We start from the raw sequence: 27669 nt of genomic DNA, 5'->3' as shown, positions 1-27669 counted from the left end.
TCCCACTCATGTGATCCAACGTTTCCTAAATCCCAGAGTGTTGTCAAGTCCAAAAGTCAAATATATATTGAAATGTGTCACTCATTTCCAAAATTCATGGTTTTCATTGAATGAAATATTCGGCTTCTATCCCTATTTGTTGACGTTTTGCCATTCCAAAAACATTATTAAAAGTTTGCTCGGCTGTACGCAAAGGGCAGCAGCATCTGTATTAACGTATCTAACAGCACCATAAATTACTTTTATATGACAAAAAAAACAAATATAAAAACATGTATTTAGGCTCCAACACTACTACTAGTTCAAAAAAAGTTCATATGTACTTAAAAAAAGACTAATTTAATAGGATGAATCGTGACTATAATTATGATTATTCAAAATTGAGGGTATGATTTGAAGAGGGTGATGACATCATCAAATATTCCATTCCATGTCATTTAGCTGACACTTTTATGCAAAGCGACTTACACTTGCTATATATGTCAGAGGTTGCACGCCCCTGGTCTATTGTGTGAGGATTATGAAATAAAAGCTGACTTATGATGAGGGCACTCTGAAATAAAAAAGTCTGTAGTAGAATAAAAATCAACTCTAACAAAAATAACAGGGCAGGGGAATAAAATTTCATAACAAGGACGTGAGTTTCAACAAGTTCTTCAATTATAATTAGGTCAATGAACCAAATTATTGGTTCATTTACGTACATGTTTTAATGTATTTTGTGTTACTCAATAAAAGACACTGGGGTTTGCAGTGTGGCTTCAGAAATCAGGAAGCAGCTATGGCTTCTCTGAATTTGTTTTCTTTGTGTACGTCACCGTTAGGCCGGCTACACACTGGAGGCGTCGTGTGAGCGAGTCAGCTGCGTGGCATGCCCATGCTGACAGGTTAGAGACACACACTGCCTGCGGGACACACGCCGCTAGAGCGTGGATGCTAGAGATAGAACCAACGCGTATTTTTCACGCGAGCACGTTGGAAGCGTTTCCAAGTAAAATAGAATATGAAGATTTTTATATGTCATTATGACACTGATACATATTAATAATTAAAGAACATGTTGACGTTTGAAAGTCTCTAGGTTTTGACATAAAAGCAGGTATAAATGTAAAAATAAAAATCAATTTTCTAAAATTGCACCTGTCATACAGAAGGAAATATTCTGTAACCTATTTTGCCGTCAATACTGCCGACGTTTTCTTGCTTTAATGAAATCAGTAGCCTATATATTTACGTTAAACAACTCTCTCCCCATATGTGGAACAAGGGTGATCCAAATCTGTTGGCCCTATGTCCCAAGATAGCCCTCCCTGTACGTCACCTAGCAACAGCAGCGGTGCCGCGTCAGACATGTTTCTGGTGTGTAGGGCATCGAAAAATCCACGCAGCCCCCAAGCAACGCAGCCAGTGTGTAGCCCGCCTTACAGTGCAGCACTGTGTGCTTAGTGTGCACTACTGGTCAGTGTGGTGATGTCTTCATTTATACACTAGACATGGCTTGTGTTTCCTGAACACAAAAGCACAAAGTGGGGCTGCAGCAGCATATTGTTCTGCTCATAAGAGGCTGTCACTGATCATAAATCACGTATTGTATGTCAAGGACTGGTGCTATGACCTAATCGTTGAAGATTACTATAATCAATAAAACAGTATTTATATATTTTGTTATAGTGAAGGTTAGTGTCTTGTGAGAAACAGCCCCTTCAACATGTTCAGTTTATACTTAGATGGGTGCCTTTCAAACCCACGGCAGTCTCCATGCCGGGGCGCCTGGTTTAAAACTCTGTGCTGTATTCTGGGGATGCTGAGGGCTCTGGGGGGGGGGGGGGGGGGGGGGGAATCTAATGAATCCCGTTGATGATGTGATTTGCAGCGGCTCTTGTTCACGGTTGTGCAGGGTGGCACCTCCTCGTCCCGCAGCCGAGCGTTCTTCCTGATCTCCTCCAGGGAGTAGTCCTGCACCAGACTGCCGTTCTCACACATTCACCAGCAGGTTCTGGAGAGCCCAGAGCCACAGAGGAGTCATTAAGTACACGAGGATGACGGATGGCAGGTGATGTTAATCCAACACACTTTTTGTCAAATTGACCGAATATCTCCCAATGTTCCCGGGTCTGGTGGAGTCACCACATTATTAGGCTTTTAAATCCATACAGCCATAACAATTCATGTAAAAATACTTAAGATGTTTACTTTAACTCAAATACCAATGATGTATACACATCACTCAAGGTTCATATTTGCCCTGTGAGATCACATTTATGATCATATGGTCATTTTCGTTTTTTGGTGAGAAAACAAGGAAAGTCAATTATTAAAAAAAAAAAGGTAAATAAATAGAAACAAGATTTTGATCATTATTGTTCCATCATAATTTAATCAACACATACACACACTTTTCATAGCACCTACAATTATTACACCCGGGTCCAGTAGACCTGAACACCTCATATGTAATAGTTGTGTGTGTGCGCGTTTTATGTTCTTCCCAGATAATGAGCCAAGGCCAATGAGTTTGCGTTAGAAGAAATAAACGTTTATTAAACAGAGAGCAATGAATTATGAATCTGCGTGTACAGTTTATAAAACCAAGGGCATGGATTTTTTTTGTTTTTGTGTGCACACTTTAGCTGGGCAATACATCAATATCATATGTCGGTATTGTGATTTGAGACTAGGTATTGTCTTAGATTTTGGATATCGTAATATCGTGATATGGCATAAGTGTTGTCTTTTACTAGTTTTAAAGGCTACATACATACATTACAGTAAAGTGATGTACTTTTCTGAATTTACCCGACTGTTCTAGCTGTTCTATTATTTGCCTTTTTTCCCACATTACATATGTCCACATTACTAAGGATTGATTATCTAAAATCTAAGCGTTAAGATAATTTGTTAAAGCACCAACAATCAACCCTAGAATAATATCAACAATATCGATATTGAGGAATTTGGTCAATGTTACGGCTCCTGCCTTTTTGGGATAGTTTAGCACTTGTGTTTCAGAGATGTAAATCAGTCTGTGTGGTTGCCCGGAGAGGATTGGCTGGCGTGATGGCTCCGCCCACTTCCCTGTTCCAGGCCCTGCTGTGGATTGGCGCGGCTGCTGGAGATCCGGCCAATCAACATCCTCCAACAGACACCGGGAGAGTTTAAAAAGAGCTGGGATCCTTCAGTCCGGGCGGCTGAACGTTCAGTTCAGTCTGCCACACGGTCCTGCTAGAGATTGTTTGAGAAACCATTGTGCTAGAGATTGTTTGAGAAACCATTGTGCTAGAGATTGTTTGAGAAACCATTGTGCTAGAGATTGTTTGAGAAACCATTGTGCTAGAGATTGTTTGAGAAACTATTTTGTTAGAGAGTGTTGTTTGAGAAGCTATTGTGCTAGAGATTGTTTGAGAAACTATTTTGCTAGAAACAATTGTTATTAGAAAGCTAGTTAAATCCTATTTTGTGTTAAGCCTTTGTTTTTTGGTCTTTTGTTATCTGTATTATATTTAATAAGTTAATGGGTGCTGTGCTTCTTTGGTTTGTTTAGGATAATCCTTGTTTATTAGGCAGCACCCATTATCTCTCTTTGTGTTTGTTTATTGAAGTGATTAAACTTCCTTTAAGTTACTACAACCTTGTTGCCCTCTGTCTTTGGTTAACCCACATTCATCCTTGTTTATGTTACGCCCATCTTTAACAACGGGCCAGGTCGTAACATATGGGGGCTCGTCCGGGATCTAACTACGTTAATTGGTAACTGGTTGACGTTATTGATTAATTGGTTGGCCCTAAATTAATTAAACAAATTGGAGAATGTGGAAAAACGAGACAAAACGGTATTGAGGGGGTAGTGTGGATTGATAAGGGTTAATTGGTTAACGAGGAAGTGCAGCTGGCTACTTGAGTCCCACCATGGCAGAAAAGTTTTGTTTGGAGAAATTTTTGGAACAACCTACTCTTGCCCAACTTCACAATTGTAGGAAGGATGACCTAATAGCTTTAGTGTCTCACTTCAGTCTTGATATATCTAAGTACTTGGTAAAAAAGGAACTTAGAGATAGGGTTATTGGTAGCTTGGTGGATAAGGGGTGCTGGAGGTAACTGAACAACCAGAGCCTGCTGTACCTTTTGCCAATCATCCTACAGACGCTGAAACTCCCATAGTCGCCAGGGAGGGCGCCAGGGCAGGTGAGCTGGAGAAACCCCTGTTTACTCTGCCCAGGTATGACCCATCCCCGCAGAGCGGTACTGGCCCCAGGGACGAGGCACGGCTGAAAGTCCGCCTCGCCCGGTTGCAAATGGAGGCTCAGGATAAAGAGCACCAGAGGCAGCTGCAGCTCCAGTTGGAGGTAAAGCGCATGGAGATTGAGGCTGACAAGGCAGTGAGGCTGCGTCGTCTAGAGCTGGAGGTCTCTGACGCAGGGCAGATTGCTTCCCATGGGTCAGGTATGGCATCCCCCTCCACCACTGCTACACCAATACCTAAAATAGTATTTGATATTGGTAAAAATGTATCTTTTGTCCCTACATTCCGTGAGAGCGAGGTTGATTCCTATTTTAACGTGTTTGAGAGAATTGCTACGGCACTGCACTGGCCACCTGAGGTTTGGACACTCCTACTTCAGTGTAAAGTCCATGGTAAGGCTCAAGCTGCTATCGCTTCATTACCTGTAGAAGAGAGTTTAGATTATGAGACTGTGAAATCCGCGATACTACAAACTTATGAGCTTGTGCCTGAAGCGTACAGACAAAAGTTTAGAAATCACAGAAAAACGTCTGTACAGACGCACCTCGAGTTTGTCCGTGAGAAAGCAGCGCTATTTGATAAGTGGTGCCAAACTTGTAAAGTCACTGATTATAGTGCTTTAAGGGAATTGGTTCTATTGGAAGATTTCAAAAGATGTTTACCAGATCGCATTGTGATATACCTGAATGAACAAAAGGTAAATAACATTTCTGCTGCTGCTATGTTGGCTGATGAGTATGTATTGACACACAAATCTGCTTTTGTTCCAGTGGAACAGCCACGTCGTGCTTCGACCCCTCCACTGAACTCAGCCACGGTTCGTACTCCGACAAAAAAGGAGGAGAGGGAATGTTTTTACTGTCATAAAGTAGGACATGTGATTGCTAATTGTCACGTTCTGAAACAGAGGGATCAGTCTTCTCGATCTACTCAACCAAAAGGAGTGGGGTTAATCAAAGCAGATCTTGGCTGTGTGAACACACGCTCATTAGCTCAGCCAATTGATGATTGTTTTAAGCCCTTTGTGTTTGACGCCAAAGTGTCGCTAACGGGTGAGACAGGTGATGAATGTTCTGTGCGTGTATTGAGAGATACTGCTTGCTCACAGTCTGTAATCCTTGCACAAGCTTTGCCTTTTTCTAACAATTCTGCTTGTGGTTTTAGTGCTATACTCCGAGGAGTCGAGATGGGATATGTGCCGCGACCCGTACACTATATTTACATCCGGTCTCCCCTTGTCACAGGTCATTTCCCTATTGCCGTGTGCGACGAACTGCCGATTCAAGGTGTAATGGTCTTAATGGGTAATGATATCGCTGGAGGTAAAGTTACGCCCACTTTGGAAGTCTTAGACCAACCTCCGTGTATTGTGACCCAGCAGCTTAATGAGGCTCCGCTGAATGTGTTTTCGGCCTGCGCTGTTACTCGTGCGCGTGCACGAGAGCTTGAAAAGGACACTAACATGTACTCCTTATCTGACACAATGTTTCCTTCTATTTTTTCTGAGACCAAGGAGGAATGTGAGAGTCCTGGAACCGAATCTTCGAATGTGGCCGACGGGCAACTGCAAACAGCTGACCCAGTTTTGCCATGTTTAGCTGGAGATGAAACCTTCCCAGTCACCAGAGCCCATTTCAGTGAACTGCAGAGAGTGGATCCTACACTGACGGACTGTTATGCAAAAGTGGTGAGTGACAGCAGAGCAACAGGTGAGAAAGTAGCATACCTTTTTGATGGTGACGTGTTGGTTCGTAAGTGGTGCTCATTGTTGAATAGTGATTCAGTTTATCAGATAGTGGTACCTGTTTCTTGCCGACAGCACGTGTTATCCGTGGCACATGAAGGTAAATGGGCTGGGCATTTGGGGATAAACAAGACATATCGTTCTATTCTAAGGCATTTTTATTGGCCTCGGCTTAAATCGGACGTTGCTAAACATTGTCGAAATTGTCATGTGTGCCAGATTGTGGGGAAGCCTAACCAAGCTGTCCCTCCCGCGCCATTACATCCTATTCCTGTGATTGGAGAGCCCTTCGAGCGCATAATTATTGACTGCGTTGGTCCGTTGCCTCGAACCAAAAACGGAAATCAATATTTGCTGACTATTATGTGTACCGCAACTCGCTTTCCAGAAGCCATTCCGCTTCGAAAAATCACCGCTAGTTCCGTTGTTAAAGCTTTGACAAAGTTTTTTTCCACGTTTGGTTTACCGAAGGTGATTCAGACTGACCAAGGGTCTAACTTCCAGTCTGGACTTTTCAACCAGATACTTGAAACTTTAAAAGTACAGCATGTTGTGTCGTCTGCCTACCACCCTGAGTCACAAGGCGCTCTAGAGCGCTGGCATCAGACATTAAAGTCCATGCTCCGGAAATATTGTTTAGAGACAGATAAACAGTGGGATGAGGGGATTTCGTTTGTGTTATTTGCCGCTCGAGATGCAGTCCAAGAATCTATTGGATTCAGCCCGGCTGAACTTGTTTTTGCTCACACGCCCCGCGGCCCACTTAAATCTCTGCATGATCAAATATTATTCTGTGAAGCGTCTCCCAAACAGAAAATACTAGATTATGTCCGTAAGTTCCGCGAGCGTTTGCGGCGTGCTAATGCTCTCGCTAAAGACAGTCTTAGGAAATCACAAACCACGATGAAACGTTACTACGACCGCTCAGCTGTGCGCCGTCAATTTGAACCAGGAGATCAGGTTTTGGCATTGTTGCCCATTTCGGCTTCAGGCCTATCTGCAAAGTTTGCAGGACCTTATGTTGTTAGGGAACGACTTAGTGACACTAATTATGTGCTTAGTACTCCTGACCGTAGACGCAAAAACCGAGTTTGTCATGTAAACATGCTCAAACGTTATCATACAGCTGATGTTACAGCTTCGTCTGCTGTTCATACCTGTCACAGGGTTGCTGCCCTTATTGTGACTGACACTCCTTGTGAAGACGATATACATGTCCCACCACTTATGGCTGCGCGTCTTCCTAATTCAGCGGCGCTCGATAACTTGTCGACACAGTTAGTACATTTAACTGCAGCACAACAAGAGGATATAGAGAGTTTAGTTAGCCGATACCAGTGTTTGTTCAGTGATATTCCGTCCTGCACTAAAGTGCTTAAACATGACATAGACGTGCAAGATGCGCGTCCGATTAAGCAGCATGCTTATCGCGTTAACCCGTTTAAGCGAGAACTGATGAAACAGGAGGTAGAGTATCTCCTTAAAAACGGATTAGCCACTGTAAGCGCCAGCTCTTGGAGTTCCCCTTGTTTGGTGGAAGCTAAGCCCGATGGGACTCCAAGGTTCATTACAGACTTCCGTAAAGTAAACGCCGTCACAGTCAAAGATTCGTATCCCCTCCCGCGGATGGAGGACTGTATTGACAATTTGGGTGCCGCCAAGTTTGTCAGTAAACTAGACTTATTAAAGGGTTACTGGCAGGTACCTTTAACGGACCGTGCCGCTGAAATTTCTGCCTTTGTTACCCCTGATAACTTCTGTCAATACAAGGTTATGGCTTTTGGTATGTGCAATGCACCCGCTACATTTCAGAGGTTAGTTGACACTGTGTTAGTAGGCTTGCCCAACTGTAACGCCTATTTGGATGATTTGTTGATTTATGCAGAGACATGGGAAAAACACATGAGCGTGTTGGAGAAGGTCTTTGAACGTTTGGCCCGCGCCACGCTGACCCTAAATTTAGCTAAATGTGAATTTGGGAGAGCTACCGTTACGTATCTTGGACAGCAGGTAGGACAGGGTCAGGTGCGACCTATTGAGGCTAAAGTTGCCGCTATTAGAGATTGTCCCATCCCCAAAACACGGAAAGCGTTGCGACAATTTTTGGGGATGGCTGGTTATTACAGGAGTTACTGTCGTAACTTCTCCAGTGTTGCTCATCCTCTAACCAGTCTAACAAGTCCTAAAGTAGACTTCGTGTGGACTCAGGAATGTCAGGTTGCATTCGATAGCGTTAAAGCGTTGCTCAGTCATTCTCCTGTGCTCGCTGCGCCTAGCTTTTCCAAACCATTTACACTTGAGGTGGACGCCAGCGCGGTGGGTGCAGGGGCTGTTCTGTTACAGGAAGGGATGGATGGAGTTGATCATCCTGTAGCATATTACTCGCGTAAGTTCAACAGACACCAAGCCAACTATTCCACCATTGAAAAGGAAACTCTTGCTCTGTTGTTATCTCTTCAGCATTTTGAAGTCTATGTAGGATCTACTGCTCTGCCTGTCGTTGTGTACACTGATCATAATCCCCTTGTTTTCCTGTCTCGCATGTTCAACCACAACCAGCGACTCATGCGCTGGGCTCTGCTTGTGCAGGATTACAACTTAAAAATACTTCATAAGAAAGGCTCTGACAATGTGGTAGCTGATGCTTTATCTAGGTTGTGATGCTGTTATTATGTGTTCTGTTATGATATCAAGTCCTGTGGCTTGCATTTTAAGGGGGAGGGTGTTACGGCTCCTGCCTTTTTGGGATAGTTTAGCACTTGTGTTTCAGAGATGTAAATCAGTCTGTGTGGTTGCCCGGAGAGGATTGGCTGGCGTGATGGCTCCGCCCACTTCCCTGTTCCAGGCCCTGCTGTGGATTGGCGCGGCTGCTGGAGATCCGGCCAATCAACATCCTCCAACAGACACCGGGAGAGTTTAAAAAGAGCTGGGATCCTTCAGTCCGGGCGGCTGAACGTTCAGTTCAGTCTGCCACACGGTCCTGCTAGAGATTGTTTGAGAAACCATTGTGCTAGAGATTGTTTGAGAAACCATTGTGCTAGAGATTGTTTGAGAAACCATTGTGCTAGAGATTGTTTGAGAAACCATTGTGCTAGAGATTGTTTGAGAAACTATTTTGTTAGAGAGTGTTGTTTGAGAAGCTATTGTGCTAGAGATTGTTTGAGAAACTATTTTGCTAGAAACAATTGTTATTAGAAAGCTAGTTAAATCCTATTTTGTGTTTAAGCCTTTGTTTTTTGGTCTTTTGTTATCTGTATTATATTTAATAAGTTAATGGGTGCTGTGCTTCTTTGGTTTGTTTAGGATAATCCTTGTTTATTAGGCAGCACCCATTATCTCTCTTTGTGTTTGTTTATTGAAGTGATTAAACTTCCTTTAAGTTACTACAACCTTGTTGCCCTCTGTCTTTGGTTAACCCACATTCATCCTTGTTTATGTTACGCCCATCTTTAACAACGGGCCAGGTCGTAACAGTCAAGGATATAGTGATATACCCCTAGCAAACACTTTAGTTTTCCTTTTCTCAGGTGACCCCAGGGGGGCTCCGTACAAACACACACAATGACAGTACAAAATAAAATGAAATAAAATGCCGGCACCAACCTCCTCAGGCTTGCCTGCCCCTCTCTCTATTGTCTCTAAGCAGCCATCAGAGTTTCTCCTCAGGGATAACTGACCCCGCTTCGAGCCCTTGGTTGGGTCGGTCACTGGCTGTTTGTACACGTCCATCTGGTAGAACACATAACACAAACAAAGCGGCGTGAAACCTTCTGCTCCAAATGCTCCTGAACACACTGAAACCCAGTCTCTGTGGAGATTACATACATAGACCATACAAGGAAATGCCTTTGACCTGTTTATTCATTTTCTTCAAAATGTATTTTTGATTAACATGTTCATTACAGATGTAACACTTCATACCATTAAAGCTGGAGTAGGCATTTTACTTTTGACTTTGTTGGGCAACAAGTCCATCAGAACCTTTCAGCAGATTGTAATTTAAGTGGTCTGAGAGAAAACTAGACCACTGCATCTCCTCTTTAGCTCTGTATTGTATTGTAAATGTTTATATTTCTATCTTAGGAGCCCAACACTGCTTTTATCAATTAAAATCTTTTTTCAGTCAATCCACTGTGCCATGAGCATACTCACACCATAGCTAATGAATGTGTGTGGCCACAATAGATTTGGGGGAGTCGGAAGACGTTGGCAACATGACGACTGGGCGGAGTGTAGGCTTCCAAAACGGCTGCTCATCTAACACGAGGAACTCCGTCACCTTGTTAGTAATCCCTTGTTTCTTTAGGCACGCACCAACCGCCAAGGCAAATTCCACGTGAGCGCAACCTATTGTGGCAACAATCACTTTTTCCGAGTCCGATTTAGCTTCGGTTGTGTCCGTGGAATATTCTGTTCCTTTGTCAGAGCTCTGGTTATCAGGGTTGGAGTCTTGCTGGTGGCGGTGGTTCTTTTGTTGACGCGGTGTGATACTCCCACACGGCTGACATTTTCTTTACTGTACACAAACCACACATGTGCATGGCATCCTTTGACCTCTTATGTCATTTGCCAGCACCATGTGGTATATATACCACATATACCATGGTCACTTGCCAAAAAACAACAACTCTGAGGCTTTTTATTAATATTTTAATATATAATTCTAATTTAAAATATATAATTTAATATTTTCATGCATATACTGTCCACAACAGGGCGCTCTACAACGTCCCTGTTGGCAACACTGATTATTTTTCATATATGTTAATTTCATATCTTAAGTTTGTATTTGTATACATTTTATTTATCAGAACTTTAATTTATTTTGATGTTCCTCTGTTCTGTTTAACAAATTAATACCATACTATGTTAGTGAGAACTCATAAATAACTACAAATCACTACTGTTAGGGAAATCTGTTTGTTTTGTTACGCATTTTTAAAATGTATATTTATTGGAATATCGGATTTTTAAATAACCAAATATTTGTATTGGTATCAACCTTAAAAATCCTTTATCGGTCGGGCTCTAATGTCCGGCAGGGACCCTCGACCTACCCCCTTGCCGTTGGTCTCCACGTAGCTGCACTTGAAGGCACAGTTGAGTGTATCTCTGCTGAGTTTCTGAAGCAGAGCGCTGCCACAACCAAAGAAGATGTTCTCTGCACTCCATCCTTCATCACACAGCTTCTGAAGAATCTACAGGAAACAAAAGGAAAGGAGGCTTTAAATGGATTCAGTCGTTTACTGTCAAGTTATAATTTTAAACATCTTGAGGCAAGACAGCGGAACATGGACTGTCTCCTGGTCAAGGCAACTGCTTGTTTTTTAAAGGATAAGGTTGACTTTAATAAGTGCCCGATGGACCACGACACAAACACTCCTGCTAATATTTGGATATTCAGTAGAGCATAAATCATAAAAATGACCACCATTTTAATGCATCTTCAAAGGGAAATGCAACATTTTATGTGTGTGATTGTAACAGTTTGGGCCATCCTTTGTATGACTTAGATTTTACCTACCAACTTCTGTGCTGAGATCTGGGGACACAGTGAACTCAGTCACAGTTTATCACTAAGTGAACAGACTAGTTTCAACCAACCCAATTTACTAAATGCGCCATGTAATTTACTTGGAAATGAAAACAAACTCACTCTTCTATACTGTAAAGCTGTGGGGTTATTTATTTATTTCTGTTTTTAATGAAAGTGATCTTTGTCAGTGATCTTCAACAGGGGATCTGGGACCCTTAGTGGGTCCTAAGAGGGGACCTACACTTCTTGTATTTACAAGAGTGTGTGTACACGTACACACACACGCACGCACGCACACACAACATATTATTAGCAAAGATTAATAGGCCTATTTGTGATTTGTTTTTAAATGTCCACAGTACATTTAAAGGCTACTGGCCTATAGGTAATCTAGCCACTAAGGTAGTCAATAGCCAGCAGTTCAGTCAACAGGTACACGTGCGCTTCAAGGATTCCCTTTTCTTCATGTATGTTTATCATTAACATGATGTAAAAATATATGGATGCAAATAATTATCATTTTAATACCTTATTATTGTATAAAAAGGTATATATAAAGGCTTTAGTCTCCCTACATGTCATTGTAGGCCAAGTTTAGTTTGTATTTTACACAATATTAGTAGAAGGGGGTCCCTACTCTGTCTCTCTTTCAACTTAAGAGTCCCTGGGAGTCCCTGGTCTGTGTGTTGCCTGCTGAGCTGTGCACATTACCACTTGGACTCATATGGCGCTTACCCACTGCTAGTACCAGCTCCACTCGACTCGGCCGCGGGGCCCCGTCCTCATTTTTCCCATTGCAGATTTAGTACCGCCTCATGTGTGAGGTGAGCGCGGCTGGTCGTCATAGTGACGCCGCAGGAAACTGCCGTGACCTAACGCGACAAAGGTGTGTTGTTTTTGATTCTCGGTGTGTGTCTGTTTTCCAGAAGACACATTTAGTTTCAAAAGCAAAAAAAGAAAACACCACTGGATATATACTTTAACACGGCCGGACCACCCCCGTCAGTCGCTAGCAATGATGACGCAGCGATTAGTGATGATTCTCTCCGACCAATCAGCAGCCTGCAGGTTTTCATATCACCTTTTGGTATTGTCTCAGCTCGCTTGAAACCTCGACGGAGGTAGTACTATAAAAAGTACCTGGTAGCAGGTACCAGGGACTTTTTTTCCATAATGGAAAACCAAAAAAGGCGAGTAGAATTGAGGCGAGTCAAGCAGGTACCATGCAGTGTAAAAACGCCATTACAAACAGTAAGTATAGGGGTGTAAGTTTCCCTTCAATTGGGTTGGATAGGGAAGCCTCTAATAGCTGAAGTAATGAAGCACAACAACCAAACTTTTTCTCACCTCGTCCACTGAGCACAGGTCGATGCCGTCTCCCTGAATAATCCGCAGGTAGGAAGGCAGAACCTTGTATCCCATGGAGTTCAGAGAGCAGCCAAAGCACTCCTCCAGAATCTTGATGACCTACAAGTGGCATTCCAATGATTTTATTTTTAAGAGTTAGATTCATACATCAGCCATGTTAAGTTACAGCCTCAGTTAATCTAAATCAAATGGTCCACTAGTAATCAATGCACAGGATCACGATCAAAAATAGAGTTAAAATTAGGGCTGCACAATCAAGGTTATTGATTTTATCTAAACTGCATAATGGACTAGAGCGAGGGTTTCTCAAACTTTTTTCAATAATGTACCCCCTCTGAATTATGTTTTAAAGACAAGTACCCCCTGACCAGAGCAAAATATTTTTTTAAATCCATGTAAAAAGGAACAATACAACCTTGCAACTGAAAAACATTTAAATGATAAATTTCAAATGTTCAGAATCCATCACTTAAATCACTCATTATTATAGCATAATTATTTTAGGGATTATGCATGACATTTTGCAAAAGATTTACGTACCCCCTGCAGTACTTCAAAGTACCCCCAGGGAAACAAGTACCCCCATTTGAGAAACAATGGACTACAGCAATATCCATATTGCAGGTGTGTGTGTGTGTGTGTGTGTGTGTGTGTGTGTGTGTGTGTGTTGTGGGGGGTAATTTGAGGTGCAATATTTGTTAAAAGCAAAATATGTGTCAAATCATTCTGAATGTAGAATTGTGGGGCTGCAGAGATGTCTCAGCCTACAAATCTTATCCTACAGAATGCAGATCCTCGCAAAAATACTTTAATTATTTTATAATCTTTTTCAATGAGAATAATACAAGATCATTACCTCCAATATCATGAATCCCATCTCAATCGCAATATCAGTCAAAATAATCTCAATTAGATTTATCCCTCAAATCATGCAGCCCTGGTTAAAATACACTTTTACTTCCAAAAGGAATATACAGGAATAACAGTTTAAACCAATAAGATTCAGTTGATTAGTTGAAAATATATAAAACGTAGTAAAAAAAAAAAAAAAAAAAAATCAAGCCAGAAATCCCACTTATTTGCCGAGACTAATCCAGTGCAGTGATTCACCTCAATGAGAGTCTCAGCGGGGTCTCCAGAGTCGGGCCGGATGACCAGACACGAGTCCTGACTGCGCTCCATCACTCGCTCCTTCAGCTTGTCTCCCCAGATGTGTTTGCAGGCGTTAAAGATGTCGTAGCTGTCGCTGACCACGGACACGGGTCCCGAGGAGAACTGGTCCAGGACTCGCTCAAACGCCTCCTTCTCCCGGCCCCGCCCCCACGAGATGATGGTGCTGATCGCAGGAAAGAAGCAGGGGGATATTAATACTGGTTCTAGGCTTGTAAAAAGGATTACTTAATTCTCTAATCGCAATTTTTTCTACACAGTCACAGTTTCTTAGTTTAAAGGCTTCCTTTTTCATTAGGGGAAGATAAAAGCATGGCATGGCTAGCAGCTAAATATGTCGTCACCTGCCACAATACAAGGCTAAATAGATAGAGAATTTTATATATTATTTTTCTATTTTTTTATTATTTCAAATTACGCTTTGAGGGACATGCACATAATTTGTTTACTATCGACAATTATATAAGTATCCTGTTTACTTGTATAATTTACTGCTTTAATGTTTGGCAAAAATAGATGCCAATAAAGTCGCGCCAATAAAGCAACATGAACTTTAAAAAAATAGAGTGAGTGAGTGAGTGAGTGAGTAAATGAGAGAGATAGAGAGAGGGAGAGAGAGAGATAAAGAGAGAGAGTGTGTGATGAGAGAGAGAGTGTGAGTGTGTGATTGATAGAGAGAGAAAGAGTGTATGAGTGTGTGTGTAAGAGAGAGAGAGCGAGCGAGAGAGACAGAGTGTGTGTGTGAGCGTGAGAGCAAGAGATAAGGAGAGTGTGTGTGTGTGTGTGTGTGTGTGTGTGGTGTGTGTGTGTGTGTGTGTGTGTGTGTGTGTGTGTGTCTCTTCTACCTGTGCTCTGCTGCTGGAATGGAGAAGCCGGCCATGGGGCAGCCATAGTAGCGCTGAGCCATCAGCAGCCCGGCGACGGTGTCTGTACTGCAGAAGTTAACCATGTGAGCTGCTCCACCCAGCGCTGCAGACTGGAGACGAGAGGTGGAAATGATCAATCACGTTGCTGTTATCATGGTTACTGGGAGTTCAGCTCAAACCCAGGCACAGTTCAAAAGGCTCAGGATTCCAGCAACCGCCGACGTATACAACGGGTCATCACATCCTGATGCTCTCTGTGCCTATTCTCTCTTATGCCAGACCAGCATACTATTCAATTCAATTTTATTTATAGTATAAAATAATAACAAGAGTTTCTCAAGGTACTTTACAGATAGAGTAGGTCTAGATCACACTCTATAATTTATAAAGTCACAACAATTCTAGTAATTCCCCCGAGAGCAAGCTTAGTGCGACAGTGGCGAGGAAAAACTTCCTTTTAGGGAGAATCCTGGGACAGACCCAGGCTCTGGAACTGAAGCATATCAGACATTTCACTTTACAAGAAAGTACTGATATGATTTATTATACTAACTTCTGTGTTTTCAGTGCCTTTTAACCAGGAAAGCACTCATGCCATATCACGATATTGATATTGCCCAGCTCTACCTGTAACTTCTTTCACAATTTTGGTTCTGCTTATCAGTTCTACTATTCCAACTACACGTGGCGCTTTTTCTGCACAAATCAAAGCACTACATTTACTTTGCGCACACAAAGTCACGCTCATCATTCTCAACCCAGTGGAATGTTTGCCAAGACGCAATGAAGGTTCTTTTGCCTTTTGACTCTTGTGTTGTTTATGAAATATTGACCGCCTTTTCATGTATAAAGTTAGTGAGTGTGCCTGAGTCTGTCTCTGTGCAGCGCACTGACCAACAAAATACAATTATGAACCTGAAAATGGCCATAATATGGTTGCTTTAAGGCCTGCAGAAACACAGGTGGGACCTATGAGAATCCTCTTACCATGAAACACCTTCACCAACTCAGCGACTCAATTGTAAATAAGCTTTACGCTTATTATGTAAGACTTTCCCTCTGACTTTCACCGAGTTGTCTTGATCTAACCTTTGTTCCTTTAATCAGTAACGTGGCCAGTGATGACATCAGCATGACTCCGCTAGATCGCAAAGCAGATATGCCACTTTCAATCTTCTGTCGAAAAACAAACCAATTACACGACGAATGTTCCTAGATCCTGGCCATAATTACAGTTACTGTGAAGACTTTAAGTGCAAGGATAGTGCTTGTAATATAGTACAACATCAGTAGCGGCAAGAGTCAGAAATAGATTGAGAAACTCCATTAGTTTTCTCAACCTCAAAGCTGATTTCTCATTAAATCAAAGTGAGGAAACAAAGGTGCTGACCTCCTGTGAGGAGACTCCTCTGTAGCCAAAGTCATGTAGCTTCAGGTCCAGACCTTCCAGGCTCCCCGAGGTGGCCTTCAGGTGCTTGGCCAGGATCTTCTTAAACTCCCTGGATATGGTGGCTACTGTGATGGGATACCACATCTGGACCAGCATGGTCTGCAGTCAGCAGATGGGTGTGGAGAGAAAAGAGAACACACAACCTAGTGAGTGATCACTGACAATGCGCGTTAATCGTGCGTCAAAAAAAAATAAAAAATGTAGTGGCATTAACAAAGGATTTCCCTAATAATTAGGCCTGCAGGATTTGGGGAAAAATATGAATCACGATTTTTTTAGCTTAGACTTGATATCACGAGTTTCTGCCATGATTTCTTTTCTCACAAAGCGTAATGCTTAATGACCGCATGAAGCATGACAAAACAAATTAGTAATAACAAACTGATTTTCTTGGCACCTACAGAACATTGCTCATCAACACAAGCCTGTAGTAGCATTTGTGATGCACTCGGTTCGTAAAATTAAATGAGAATCAAAGTCATAAAAAATAAATACATACATACATACATACATACATACATACATACATACATACATACATACATACATACATAAATAAAAATATTTAAAAATTAAGTTGAAGTGAACAGGGTGAATCGAGATCGTGATTTTATATCGTGCAGGCCTACTTATAATCGCGTTCTTCATGGCCATACTAAAAACACATTGCTGGGTATACCTCAATGTAGTTGGTGAGCCAGTAGAATTCGGGATCAGTGTTTTCCACAGTGAAGAGCACGTTGCCTCTCGGGATAATCCTACCCTCAGGGACAGCTTTAATCCGGATAGGAAGACGCCCATCATGTTTCTGAAACAGTAACAAGCACATTTACTGAATGAAACGTAGGATGATTAATCTGTCGAGACAAGACTGACAGCTCAGTCTCTTTGTTTACCTCGAGGATTTTCCTCCAGCTTTCCTCATCGAACACAGCCTGTCTGAAGTGCATCTGGTAGAAGAGCTTGGCTTCCTGAATCTTCTCCTCTGTCACCACTTGGCCTGTGGAGAACAAACAAAAATGAAATTGCTACAGACTCCGTCACATGCAAGAAATACAAAACGCTTAAAAAGGGTCCCAGGCCATAAACATTTCACTTTATGAGGTTTTCTATTATTAATATGAGTTCCCCCGGCCTGCTATTGGTCCCCCAGTGGCTAGAAATGGCAATAGGTGTAAACCGAGCCTTCGAGAAAATGAAAGCTCAGATGGGCCAATCTGGAATCATGCCCCTTCCCATTTTTTTTTTTCTTCACATTTGGATCACCCATGCAAGAGAGACATCATGGCTTTCAAACAAGCAAAGTGCTCCCCCCCACCCCCCCACACACACACTCTCAGAAATGGCACATACTAAGGAAAGCTCATTGTGGGACTGGCTTTAATTCTGCACCAATGATGAATTTTGAGAAAGAGACTTCAGGTACTATATTAATTGTGCAGCCCTAATTCTAAGGTACCGTCTATGTGCTGGATTTTACTTATTTGCTTAACTAGCAAATAAGCCCACTGACTGTGACATTATTGTATATATTTTGGCACAATGTTTAGTAATGATAAAGTAGTGGTCACAGTGAGTGAAAATGTGACGTGAGATGCACAGTGAAAAATGTATGAAATTCTTCATTAACCATCCGTGTGTGCTATCTGTACGATGAACAAGAGTAAAACAGGTTTTATTCTGATCCAAAGACTTACACCCACACCATATCCTGGCATGTACTTGTAAGACATATGATGTTTTTGAGATACGATTGCAAATAAAGCAAAAAATGTTGCTTAAGAGGAAGCACACACTGTATTCTCTTAGGTAATGCAACTATTGACCACTTCCTGTGTATATCAGTGTTATTGCAATTTTCTCTTTACCAGCAAAGTGCCAATAAATACGCATTATATATATATATATATATATATATATATATATATATATATAAAAATCTCTGTTCTTTCCTGTATGTTACTGTCAATCCATTTCTTAGATCAGAGGGGAGGATGTGAATGTACCTATGAGGTACTTCTTCAGCAGATACTGAAGACCGAAGAACACCACTTCACTGAACTGGGAGGCTTTCTTGCGTCTGCACTCAAAGTAAGAGTAGATTTTGCTGACATTTGGAGGATACTGTTTGTAGTGTGTGATCTGAAAGACAAGAAACAGACAAGTCACAAGTTGTTCATGTTGCAAGTTGTATGTAAAACAATTGTTAATCACAAAAAACAAAACATGTTAGAATGTACAGTAATTCTAATAACCACCCTTGGTATGGCTAATGTTAATGTACCACTTTCTGATCTTATTACGCCAGACAGAGTTGTATTGTGAAGTAGCATGAAAGGAAACGCCAGTAAGCACACTAATGACCAGCTGAGAACTTCAGGACTGTGTGCTCAACGTGATGCGTGCATTTACAGTAAGCACTGGTTCCGCGTGGGGAGAAATGATGACAGCTTAAAGCACAAGTCTCTCTTTGTGCTCCTGTAGCACTAATTGAATAATCAACAGCAACAACCAGTCAGTCACTGGGAGAAATCGCTTCAAGAGGCACTCTACATTCTTCTGCCTCATCCTGCCTCCTATTTCACTTCCTTCTCCTTTTCAATACACTCACAAGTTACCAAACACAGAAAACTCCAACAGGCGGTGGCTTTACTGGAAGCAACATTAAGACTAGTCCTGTAAGTAGGGTTAATTAAGTGAAAAGAAAAGGTAGAGGGTAGAGAAGTATAGGTTTAGACACATCATTTAAAAAAAATATATATATAATTTATAGTGGGAAAATTACAAATTACACTCTGTTGTTATTACACACAGGCCTGAAATACACACATACTTGTAATTTATTTTATTTTTTTATTTTATTATACTTTATTAATCCCACAAGGGGAAACTACACTTTTCACTCTGTTGTTATTACACACATTACACACAGGCCTGAATTTCACACACATGCTCAGGACCTACACATGCACTAATGGAGAGATGTCAGAGTGAGGGGGCTGCCCATGGAAAGGCGCCCCGAGCAGTTGGGGGTTCGGTGCCTTGCTCAAGAGCACCTTGGCAGTGCCAAGGAGGTGAACTGGCACCTCTCCAGCTACCAGTCCACCACCATACTTTGGTCCATACGGGGACTTGAACCAGCAACCCTCCGGTTCCCAACCCAACTACCTATGGACTAAGCTACTACCACCCCATACTCAGGTCCTTTTACATGCACAAATAGAGAGATGTCAGAGTGGGTGGGCAACAACTAGGGCTGGGCAATATATGGATATTATATTGATACTGTGATACTAGATATCATCTTAGATTTTGAAAATCGTAATATTGTGATATGACAAAAGTGTCTATATGCCTATACATTATAAATTAAAAGTAGAACGGGAGCCAGAGCGTTGAGCTATCAGTCTCCTCTCCTGTGGAACCAGGTTCCAGTTTGGGTTCAGGAGGCAGACACCGTCTCCACATTTAAGAGTAGTCTTAAGACTTTCCTCTTTGATAAAGCTTATAGTTAGGGCTGGCTCAGGAGAGCCCTGAACCATCCCCTAGTTACGCTGCTATAGGCCTAGAATGCTGGGGGACTTCCCATGATGCACTGAGCACCTCTCTCTTTCTCCTTCTTCCCATCTGTATGCAACCTCATTTCATTAATGCATGTTACTAACAACTTCTTCCCTTTCCTAGAGCCTTGTGCTCCCTCTCTTTTATGAAAAGCGCAATGAGAAAATAATCTTGTGATTTAGCGCTATATAAATAAAATTGACTTGAATTACAGTAAAGTGATTTACTTTTCTGAACTTACCAGACTGGTGTAAATGTTCCATTATTTGCCTTTTCCCCACTTAGACATTAGGTCCACATAAGATATTTTGTTAAAGCACCAACTGTCAACACTAGAATATCGCCGCAATATCGATATTGGGGTATTTGGTCAATAATTTCGTGATATCTGATTTTCTCCCAATTGCCCAGCCCTAGCTGCAACAGCTGAAAAGGTGCCCTAAGTGCCCTAAGTGGAACTGAAAAAGTGCCCTAAGTGGATGGGGTTGTTCACTGGCTTGCTCAAGGGCACCTTGGCAGTACCAGTCCACACTCCGTAATTTGGTCTGTACGGGGACTTGAACAGTAACCCACAGATTCCCAACCCAACTCCCTACCGACTGAGCTACTGCCAAACTCCCCCCAGCCCCAATGTCACATATTTTTTAGAGAAATAAAAGAAAAGGTTCTGCGCAATGTGAAGTAGTGTGCCTGTATGCTAAGTTACAGTGTTCCAGGGACAGGAACTTGTTTTTAGGGGTGGTTGGTGCGTATAAAAAGGCCGGATGGTCATTATTCAGACCTTTGCCATTTGGCTGCATTGCAAACCTTTGCATGACATCTAACAGTGACATCTGACATTTATCTCTGGTGATCTGAGCATGAGCTACTATACCAAGACAACATGCCCAAGCAGTGCACTGACTCACAACTGGATGTAAGTTAGGAATTGACTGAAATGAAACTGAAAGCTTAAACAGCCAATAAAAGGATGGGCTCCGTTTGAAACGAAACTCCACTGCATTACTGGCCAAGCATTACTTTGAAATGAATGACACCATGGCTTGCACGTCAACATTTATGTTCTATTACACATGCAGGGTTTCCCTGATACTAGAAGGCTGAGGTGCAGTATTGGGCACCATAAAATCAATGTAGGCATCAAAACTAACTGCAAGACTTTTCTCAGATCTAATGGCTGTAGTTGGTCCCTAGTGGACTTCTGATGTTTTGTCTTTAAGCTTTAAGAATGTTATTTATTTATTATCCGCTTTAGCTTTTCCACCGCTTTAGACACAGATAAGGTAGTTAAAAGGTCAAAAATTATCTAAAATGGCATTTATAAAAAAACATTTTCTTGAGGGAGGGTTACACTCTTTAAAACTATCTTTATGTATCTAGAAGAACTTTTACTTAATACCTACACTGTAACCTTTCTATTCTTCCCCACTCAAAGGATAGACTGTAATTCAGTGCCATATCTTTAAGCAATTAATACTACATTCACAGCCACACCTAGATGGGCGGACAGCGGACATGCTAGTGGTTCTGGTAATACTAACTTAGGTGGCGTGGGCCCAAAATATCCCGGGTATCGGCGACACCATCTTGTAATTTGGGGGCCAGAGTCTGCGCGGTAGTGTTCGAGCGGTGGAGCTGCAGTATCCACGTCATGCAGATGCACCCTCTTGACCAACCGCGAGCCAATCACAGCTTTCAATGATGAGGTTTCACCCCGTTTTTATAGCATCAAATGTGCTAACTAATATAAACCAAACTGATGAGAACAATGAACACTTCAACAAACATCGGAACATCCCATATTTGGGAAGAAATGTAATTGAAGTCTACTTAGATTTTTTTGTTGTTGTTGGTCCATGTCCAATCAACTAACATGATAATTAACAATTATAATTAATAATTATGACCTATGCTGACCAGTCACTAGGGGGCGATACAGATGTTTTGGCTTCACTTCTACAGTCTATGCATCAACCACTGATACCCCACAGTAATGTTAAAGGACAAAATGCTTTCTACCAGGCTTCTGTATGCCATTTCAAGTATGTTTGGGGGAGCTAAATTTGTTTCTTTATTACATGCGAGAAATTAAATGATCTGAGAGAAAAAACAATATTCAAGAGAAAAAGTTCTCTTACCAATAGCAAAAAATAATAATATTTGAGAACTAAAAACAGTTTAAATATAAATTAAAAAAATTATTTCTGAGGGAAAAAAACTCAAAATACTTTTTTAAACTCTCAAATTTATATTTTTTGCTATCAGTGTGAAAAAAAAAAATTCTCTAAGAAAATGTCTCACTCTCAAAACCTAAGTCTTAGCTCTCGATGCAATTTCTTGCTCTGGTCTCAGGATTTTTCTCTTTATGTGAAAATAATGTCATGGGGGGGCATGTTCCTATTGGCCAGTTGGGTGAGTTTCCAAGTTTTTTTATATCATAAATATGGGAGATCGAAAATGTCGAAATAGGTGACAAAACATTGGGGGGAAAAGCGTAAAAACTATTGGAAAAAAGTGACAAAAACTACGTAAAAAACCCCACTGGAAATAAGCGTCAAAAACAGCTGAAATGTCGGCATTAAACAGCATAAAATGACATTTCATACACAAGTACTTTAACTGTTCTACTTTCCCAACATGCTGGTGATTAAGAGGGAGATGTTAAGAGAGTTATATATGAGGGAGGATGTTACCGGTTCCACTGGTTTTACTTTCTATTGTTTGTTTTCTTGTCTAACTCCAGCTGGGTTACTATTATGATATAAATAAAAGTGAAACTAAAACTAAAACGAAAAAAAAGACATCTAACAGTGACATCTGCCATTTATCTCTGGTGATCCGAGCATGAGCTCCTTTACTAACACAGCGTGCCCAAGCAGTGCACTGACTCACAACTGGATGTAGGTTAGGAATTGACTGAAATGAAACTGAAAGCCTAAACAGCCAATAAAAGGATGGGCTCCGTGAGAAACGAAACTCCACTGCAATGTAGGAAAAAAGGCGTGCATTACTGGCCAAGCATTACTGAAATGCAAAGAATCTCCCCCATGGCTTTAACGTCAACGTTTATGTTCTATTGCATATGCATGCACTAGTGACGGTTTAAGGGGTTTATATTATAAGGCTGAGGTGCAGTTCTGGGCACCATGAAATCAATGTAGGCATCAAAACTAACTGCATGACTCTCCTCAGATCTTCTCAGACTTTAAGTTTTGTCTTTAAGCTTTTCGAATGTTATTTATTGATTATCCGCTTTAGCTTTTCCACCGTTTTAGACACAGCTGTGGTAGTAAAAAGGTCAACATAATGTGAAGTTGCATATTCCACCAAGCCAATCAAAGGTTGGGCTCTGTGATAAACGAAACTCCGCTGCAATGTTGCAATGTCACCGAGTATACATTAGAATGCAGTGAGTCACAGGTCAGGGCATTCAATTCATTCGTAGGGCCCCTTCCATTCTGAGCCTCTGCGCGTGCTCCCTGTAGATCTGGTCATGCACGTAGCACCAAGTTATCTTGTTTATGGATTCTTTAAGCAGATATGACTAAATTAAAACTAGTCTGTATTTTTCTATTTTACACTTACGCTAAAAACACGCTTGGAAAATGTGGTCAACTTTAGACAAAATCCGGTTTAGAAACACGCATTTATACTCAGTAATACGGTAATACGGTAAACCTCACGAATAGTAAAAGGTATGGTGATGGTAACGAAACTTACATTACATTGGCATCGGTATAAATGTCTATAGTTACAGATACCCATTCCTTGCCCAGTCATATGTTCTCAGATAAGGTTTCATGGATTACAACTTTGATTAAATGCGTACGGCTGGGACTCTATAGCTAAGAACAAGAGCATAGCGTTAACGTTACACTCATTACCGTGTAACGTTAGCTAGCTAGGTATAACTACTGCTGGTGCCTTTCAGTTTTAACAGACGGTCAACTAACGTTACTAGCTAGCTAAGGTTACACCATTGTAGCACAGCCAAAACATTTTATTGACCAACAATGGGACGGCTAACGTTACTCGTGATGTGCTATGTCTTGAAACTGAAACACTGCACGGAAGGTGTACGTTAAGGTTAGCGAACTGTGTTCCAAAATAAACACATTTAATCGGGAAAAACCCACGAAACAGAACAAATGGGACACAGACAAGAATACGGCTCCACTCACCTTATATGAATCCGTAGCAAGCAATAAATTAAAATCCTGTGCTGCCATTGTTGTTGTGGATGAATGAATTAACGTAAATGTCACGTCAGTCTCTTTGTAGCAACTTAACAAGAGCGCGAGCCCAGAACGAGAAGCAGAGAAAATAAACCTCAACGTCGAATTCTTGTAGTTGTAGCTAAGCCCTGTATTTCTCCAGCACCGCTTAAAGAGTCACAGCAATAACGTTAGCAGAGGTTAGTCATTTTGTAGGTTGGAGGTTAGTGTAAAGGGGCGGGTGGACAAGCGCACGTCCACACTCTCGCCTCCTTTCTGACTTGCTACGTCATGCTGCATTCAAGGACCGGAGTTCTTTTGAAGGAAATTAAGCAACACTCCGACATTTTCAATGTCACGCCTGATCTGATCTTCAGAATCAAGAGGAGCGCTCATCCTTTTGTTTGTTTATTTATTTATTTTCAAATTATTATTATTAAAAAACCTAGGTACATCGCAATATGTAGCTTACATATATAAAAGTCTATACCAGAGGTGCGTATACAGAAAAAATATGTAGAAAATAAATAAAGGTATTAAGATACATATTAAGTCGAATGTATCAATGGTAGGCCTACATGAGAAATTTATCAAACAATTCCAGTCTTAATTACCTTGTTATTCCTAATGTCTTATAGTGTTGCCGTATTGGTGCAGTTCTTGAAAAAAGGGTTCAAAGCTTGGTTCGGAGTCCGCTCATTTCTTCTTGTGAATGTGGAATTTTTCCAATAACAACATAAATTGAACAAAATAGGAAACATCTTTGTCAATCTCATTGCCTTCAAAACAAATATAAAATATCTGCCCAGTGTTCTGTCTTATAAGATGTTGAACATCACCTAAACTATTTTAGTAGGCTATACATACAGTAAAAGAACAAATTACAGATTGTTTCTTCTTCTAGTACACAGAAAGTGCAAGAATATTCAATATCATGTTTGAATCTCTTCAATGCCTTTTTTGCTGGATATATATTTCAAACAAGATTTTAAAAGACAACTCTTTTACTTTGTTATTAAGACAGAATTTGTCTCCAATTAACGAGATTTTTAGCCAGTTCATTTCTACATAGAGTGAAACCCAAAAGAATCTTCCCGAGGGCAGAGTTACAGTGGTGTGAAAAAGTGTTTGCCCCCTTCCTCATTTCCTGTTCCTTTGCATGTTTGTCACACTTAAGTGTTTCGGAACATCAAACCAATTTAAACAATAGTCAAGGACAACACAAGTAAACACAAAATGCAATTGGAAATGAAGGTGTTTATTATTAAAGGTGAAAAAAAAATCCAACCATCATGGCCCTGTGTGAAAAAGGGATTGCCCCCTTGTTAAAACATACTATAACGTGGGTTGTCCACACCTGAGTTCAATTTCTCTAGCCACACCCAGGCCTGATTATTGCCAAACCTGTCACAATCAAGGCATCACTTAAATAGGAGCTGCTTGACACAGTAAGGTCCACCAGAAGATCCTTAAAAGCTACACTTAATGCCGAGACCCAAAGAAATTCAGGAACAATTGAGAAAGAAAGTAATTGAGATCTATCAGTCTGGAAAGGGTTATAAAGCCATTTCCAAAGCATGGAATCCAGCGAACCACAGTGAGAGCCATTATCCACAAATGGTGAAGACATGGAACAGTGGTGAACCTTCCAGGAGTGGCCAGCCGCCCAAATTACCCAAGAGCGCAGCGACGACTCATCCAAGAGGTCACAAAAGACCCCACAACAACGTCCAAAGAACTGCAGGCCTCACTTGCCTCAGTTAAGGTCAGCGTTCATGCCTCCACCATCAGGAAAAAGATGGGCAAAAAATGGCCTGCATGGCAGAGTTCCAAGGAGGAAAACCACTCTGAGCAAAAAGAAACATCAACGCTCGTCTCAATTTCTCCAAACACATCTTGATGATCCCCAAGACTTTGGGACAACATTCTGTGGACCGATGAGACAAAAGTGGAACTCTTTGGAAGGTGGTGTCCAAGTTATCTGGCGTAGAAGGAACACTGCATTTCATAAAAAGAACATTATACCAACAGTAAATATGGTGGCGGTAGTGTGATGGGCTGGGGGCTGTTTTGCTGCTTCAGGACTGGAAGACTTGCCGTGATAAAAGGAACTATGAATGCTGTCTACCAAGAGATCCTGAAGGAGAATGTCCGACCATCTGTTCGTGTACTCAAGCTGAAACAAACTTGGTTCTGCAGCAGGACAATGATCCTAAAACACACCAGCAAGTCCACCACCGATGGCTGAAGAAAAACAAAATGAAGACTCTGGAGTGGCCTAGCCAAAGTCCTGACCTGAATCCTATTGAGATGTTGTGGTATGACCTTAAAAGGCCGTTCATGCTCGAAAACCCTCCAATGTAACTGAATTAGGACAATTCCGCAAAGATGAGTGGGCGAGAATTCCTCCAGGACGCTGTAAAAGCCTCATTGCACGTTATCGCAAACGCTTGGTTGCTGCTAAGGGTGGCCCAACCAGTTATTAGGTTTAGGGGACAATCACTTTTTCACACAGGGCCATGATGGTTTGGATTTTTTTTTCACACACCTTCATTTCCAAATTGCATTTTGTGTTTACTTGTGTTGTCCTTGACTATTGTTTAAATTGGTTTGATGTTCCGAAACACTTAAGTGTGACAAACATGCAAAGGAACAGGAAATGAGGAAGGGGGCAAACACTTTTTCACAGCACTGTACCTCTTTTATAAAATTCCTTTATTCTTGGTAATGTCAACTCCACCAAGGAATATACCACTACTAAACGGGTTGATCACTGACATACTGAATCTCTAAGAGATGCAACACACACCTCGGCATAGAAACCATAACAATTGCATTTTCTCTTGGTGAGAGAGAGGAATTCATTATACTTTAGAAACTGCCCATCAGCATTGATGAGTTGTTTTACCAATACTACCATTAGCAACCAACTTTCCATAATACAGATATTTATTTTGATATTGAATACCCTTGATATTCCAAATGTAGTAATTGGATGGTGTAAAATTGTTTGTAAATTAATTTCCAAGCCAGCAGAGCTTGTTTATGAAAATTTGATAACTTCTCAGGTAATCTATACATTTTTTAATCACATGTTAACAGAAATTTTACTCCAACTAACCCAAATACGTATTTCTGGAAAATATTCCAAATGCATTCCTTTTCTTCAAGGAAATTAGTTAACCATTTCAATTTGAAAGTAGTAACTAAGGTTTCAAAACCATGTCTTCTAATGTTGCACAGGATGTCTTTTCTTAGGTAATGGCATCTGTTCCTCCAAATAAAGTTGAATAGGATTTCATCCAATTTTGGGATATTTCAGAAGGGATGTTCAATGATGATACATGGACAGACCTGGACATTCCTTCAGCTTTAGACAACGAAACTCTACCATTCAATGAAAGATCTCCATCAACCACATATTGCATTTTTTGTTATTTGTTCAATTACAGGAATGAAATGTAGGTTACTGTGAAGTACCAATGATTCCCACCCAGGTATGTACTTGTATTCTTTACAG

At 41.2% G+C, this 27669-nt stretch overlaps 1 protein-coding gene across 1 annotated transcript; it reads right to left on the bottom strand.

Annotated features, from left to right (window-relative positions):
- Window positions 1-1111: 1111 nt before the first annotated feature.
- On the bottom strand, window positions 1112-24420 carry nampt2 (nicotinamide phosphoribosyltransferase 2). The gene is made up of 11 exons (XM_032513706.1): window positions 24117-24420; window positions 18381-18516; window positions 17271-17374; window positions 17054-17182; window positions 16315-16473; window positions 14904-15034; window positions 13999-14224; window positions 12868-12987; window positions 11042-11182; window positions 9588-9713; window positions 1112-1996 (listed from the first exon to the last, which is right to left on the bottom strand). The coding sequence occupies exons 1-11, from the start codon at window positions 24162-24164 to the stop codon at window positions 1976-1978; spliced, it is 1341 nt and encodes a 446-aa protein (XP_032369597.1). The 5' UTR covers window positions 24165-24420; the 3' UTR covers window positions 1112-1975.
- Window positions 24421-27669: the final 3249 nt, after the last annotated feature.

Source organism: Etheostoma spectabile, chromosome 4 (assembly GCF_008692095.1).
Source record: "Etheostoma spectabile isolate EspeVRDwgs_2016 chromosome 4, UIUC_Espe_1.0, whole genome shotgun sequence".
NCBI lineage: Eukaryota > Metazoa > Chordata > Actinopteri > Perciformes > Percidae > Etheostoma > Etheostoma spectabile.
Note: the sequence above shows the minus strand (reverse complement) of the source record. Positions and strands in the feature narration are given on the sequence as shown.

Excerpts from the sequence above, each read along its gene's own strand:
- nampt2 (XM_032513706.1), bottom strand. The coding sequence starts at position 24,164 with ATGGCAGCACAGGATTTTAATTTATTGCTTGCTACGGATTCATATAAG. Across the intron at positions 17,375-18,380 it reads GCTGAAGAAGTACCTCATAG|GCCAAGTGGTGACAGAGGAG; the intron begins GTACATTCACAT and ends TGTTCTCCACAG. Across the intron at positions 11,183-12,867 it reads ACCTGTGCTCAGTGGACGAG|ATTCTTCAGAAGCTGTGTGA; the intron begins GTGAGAAAAAGT and ends TGTTTCCTGTAG.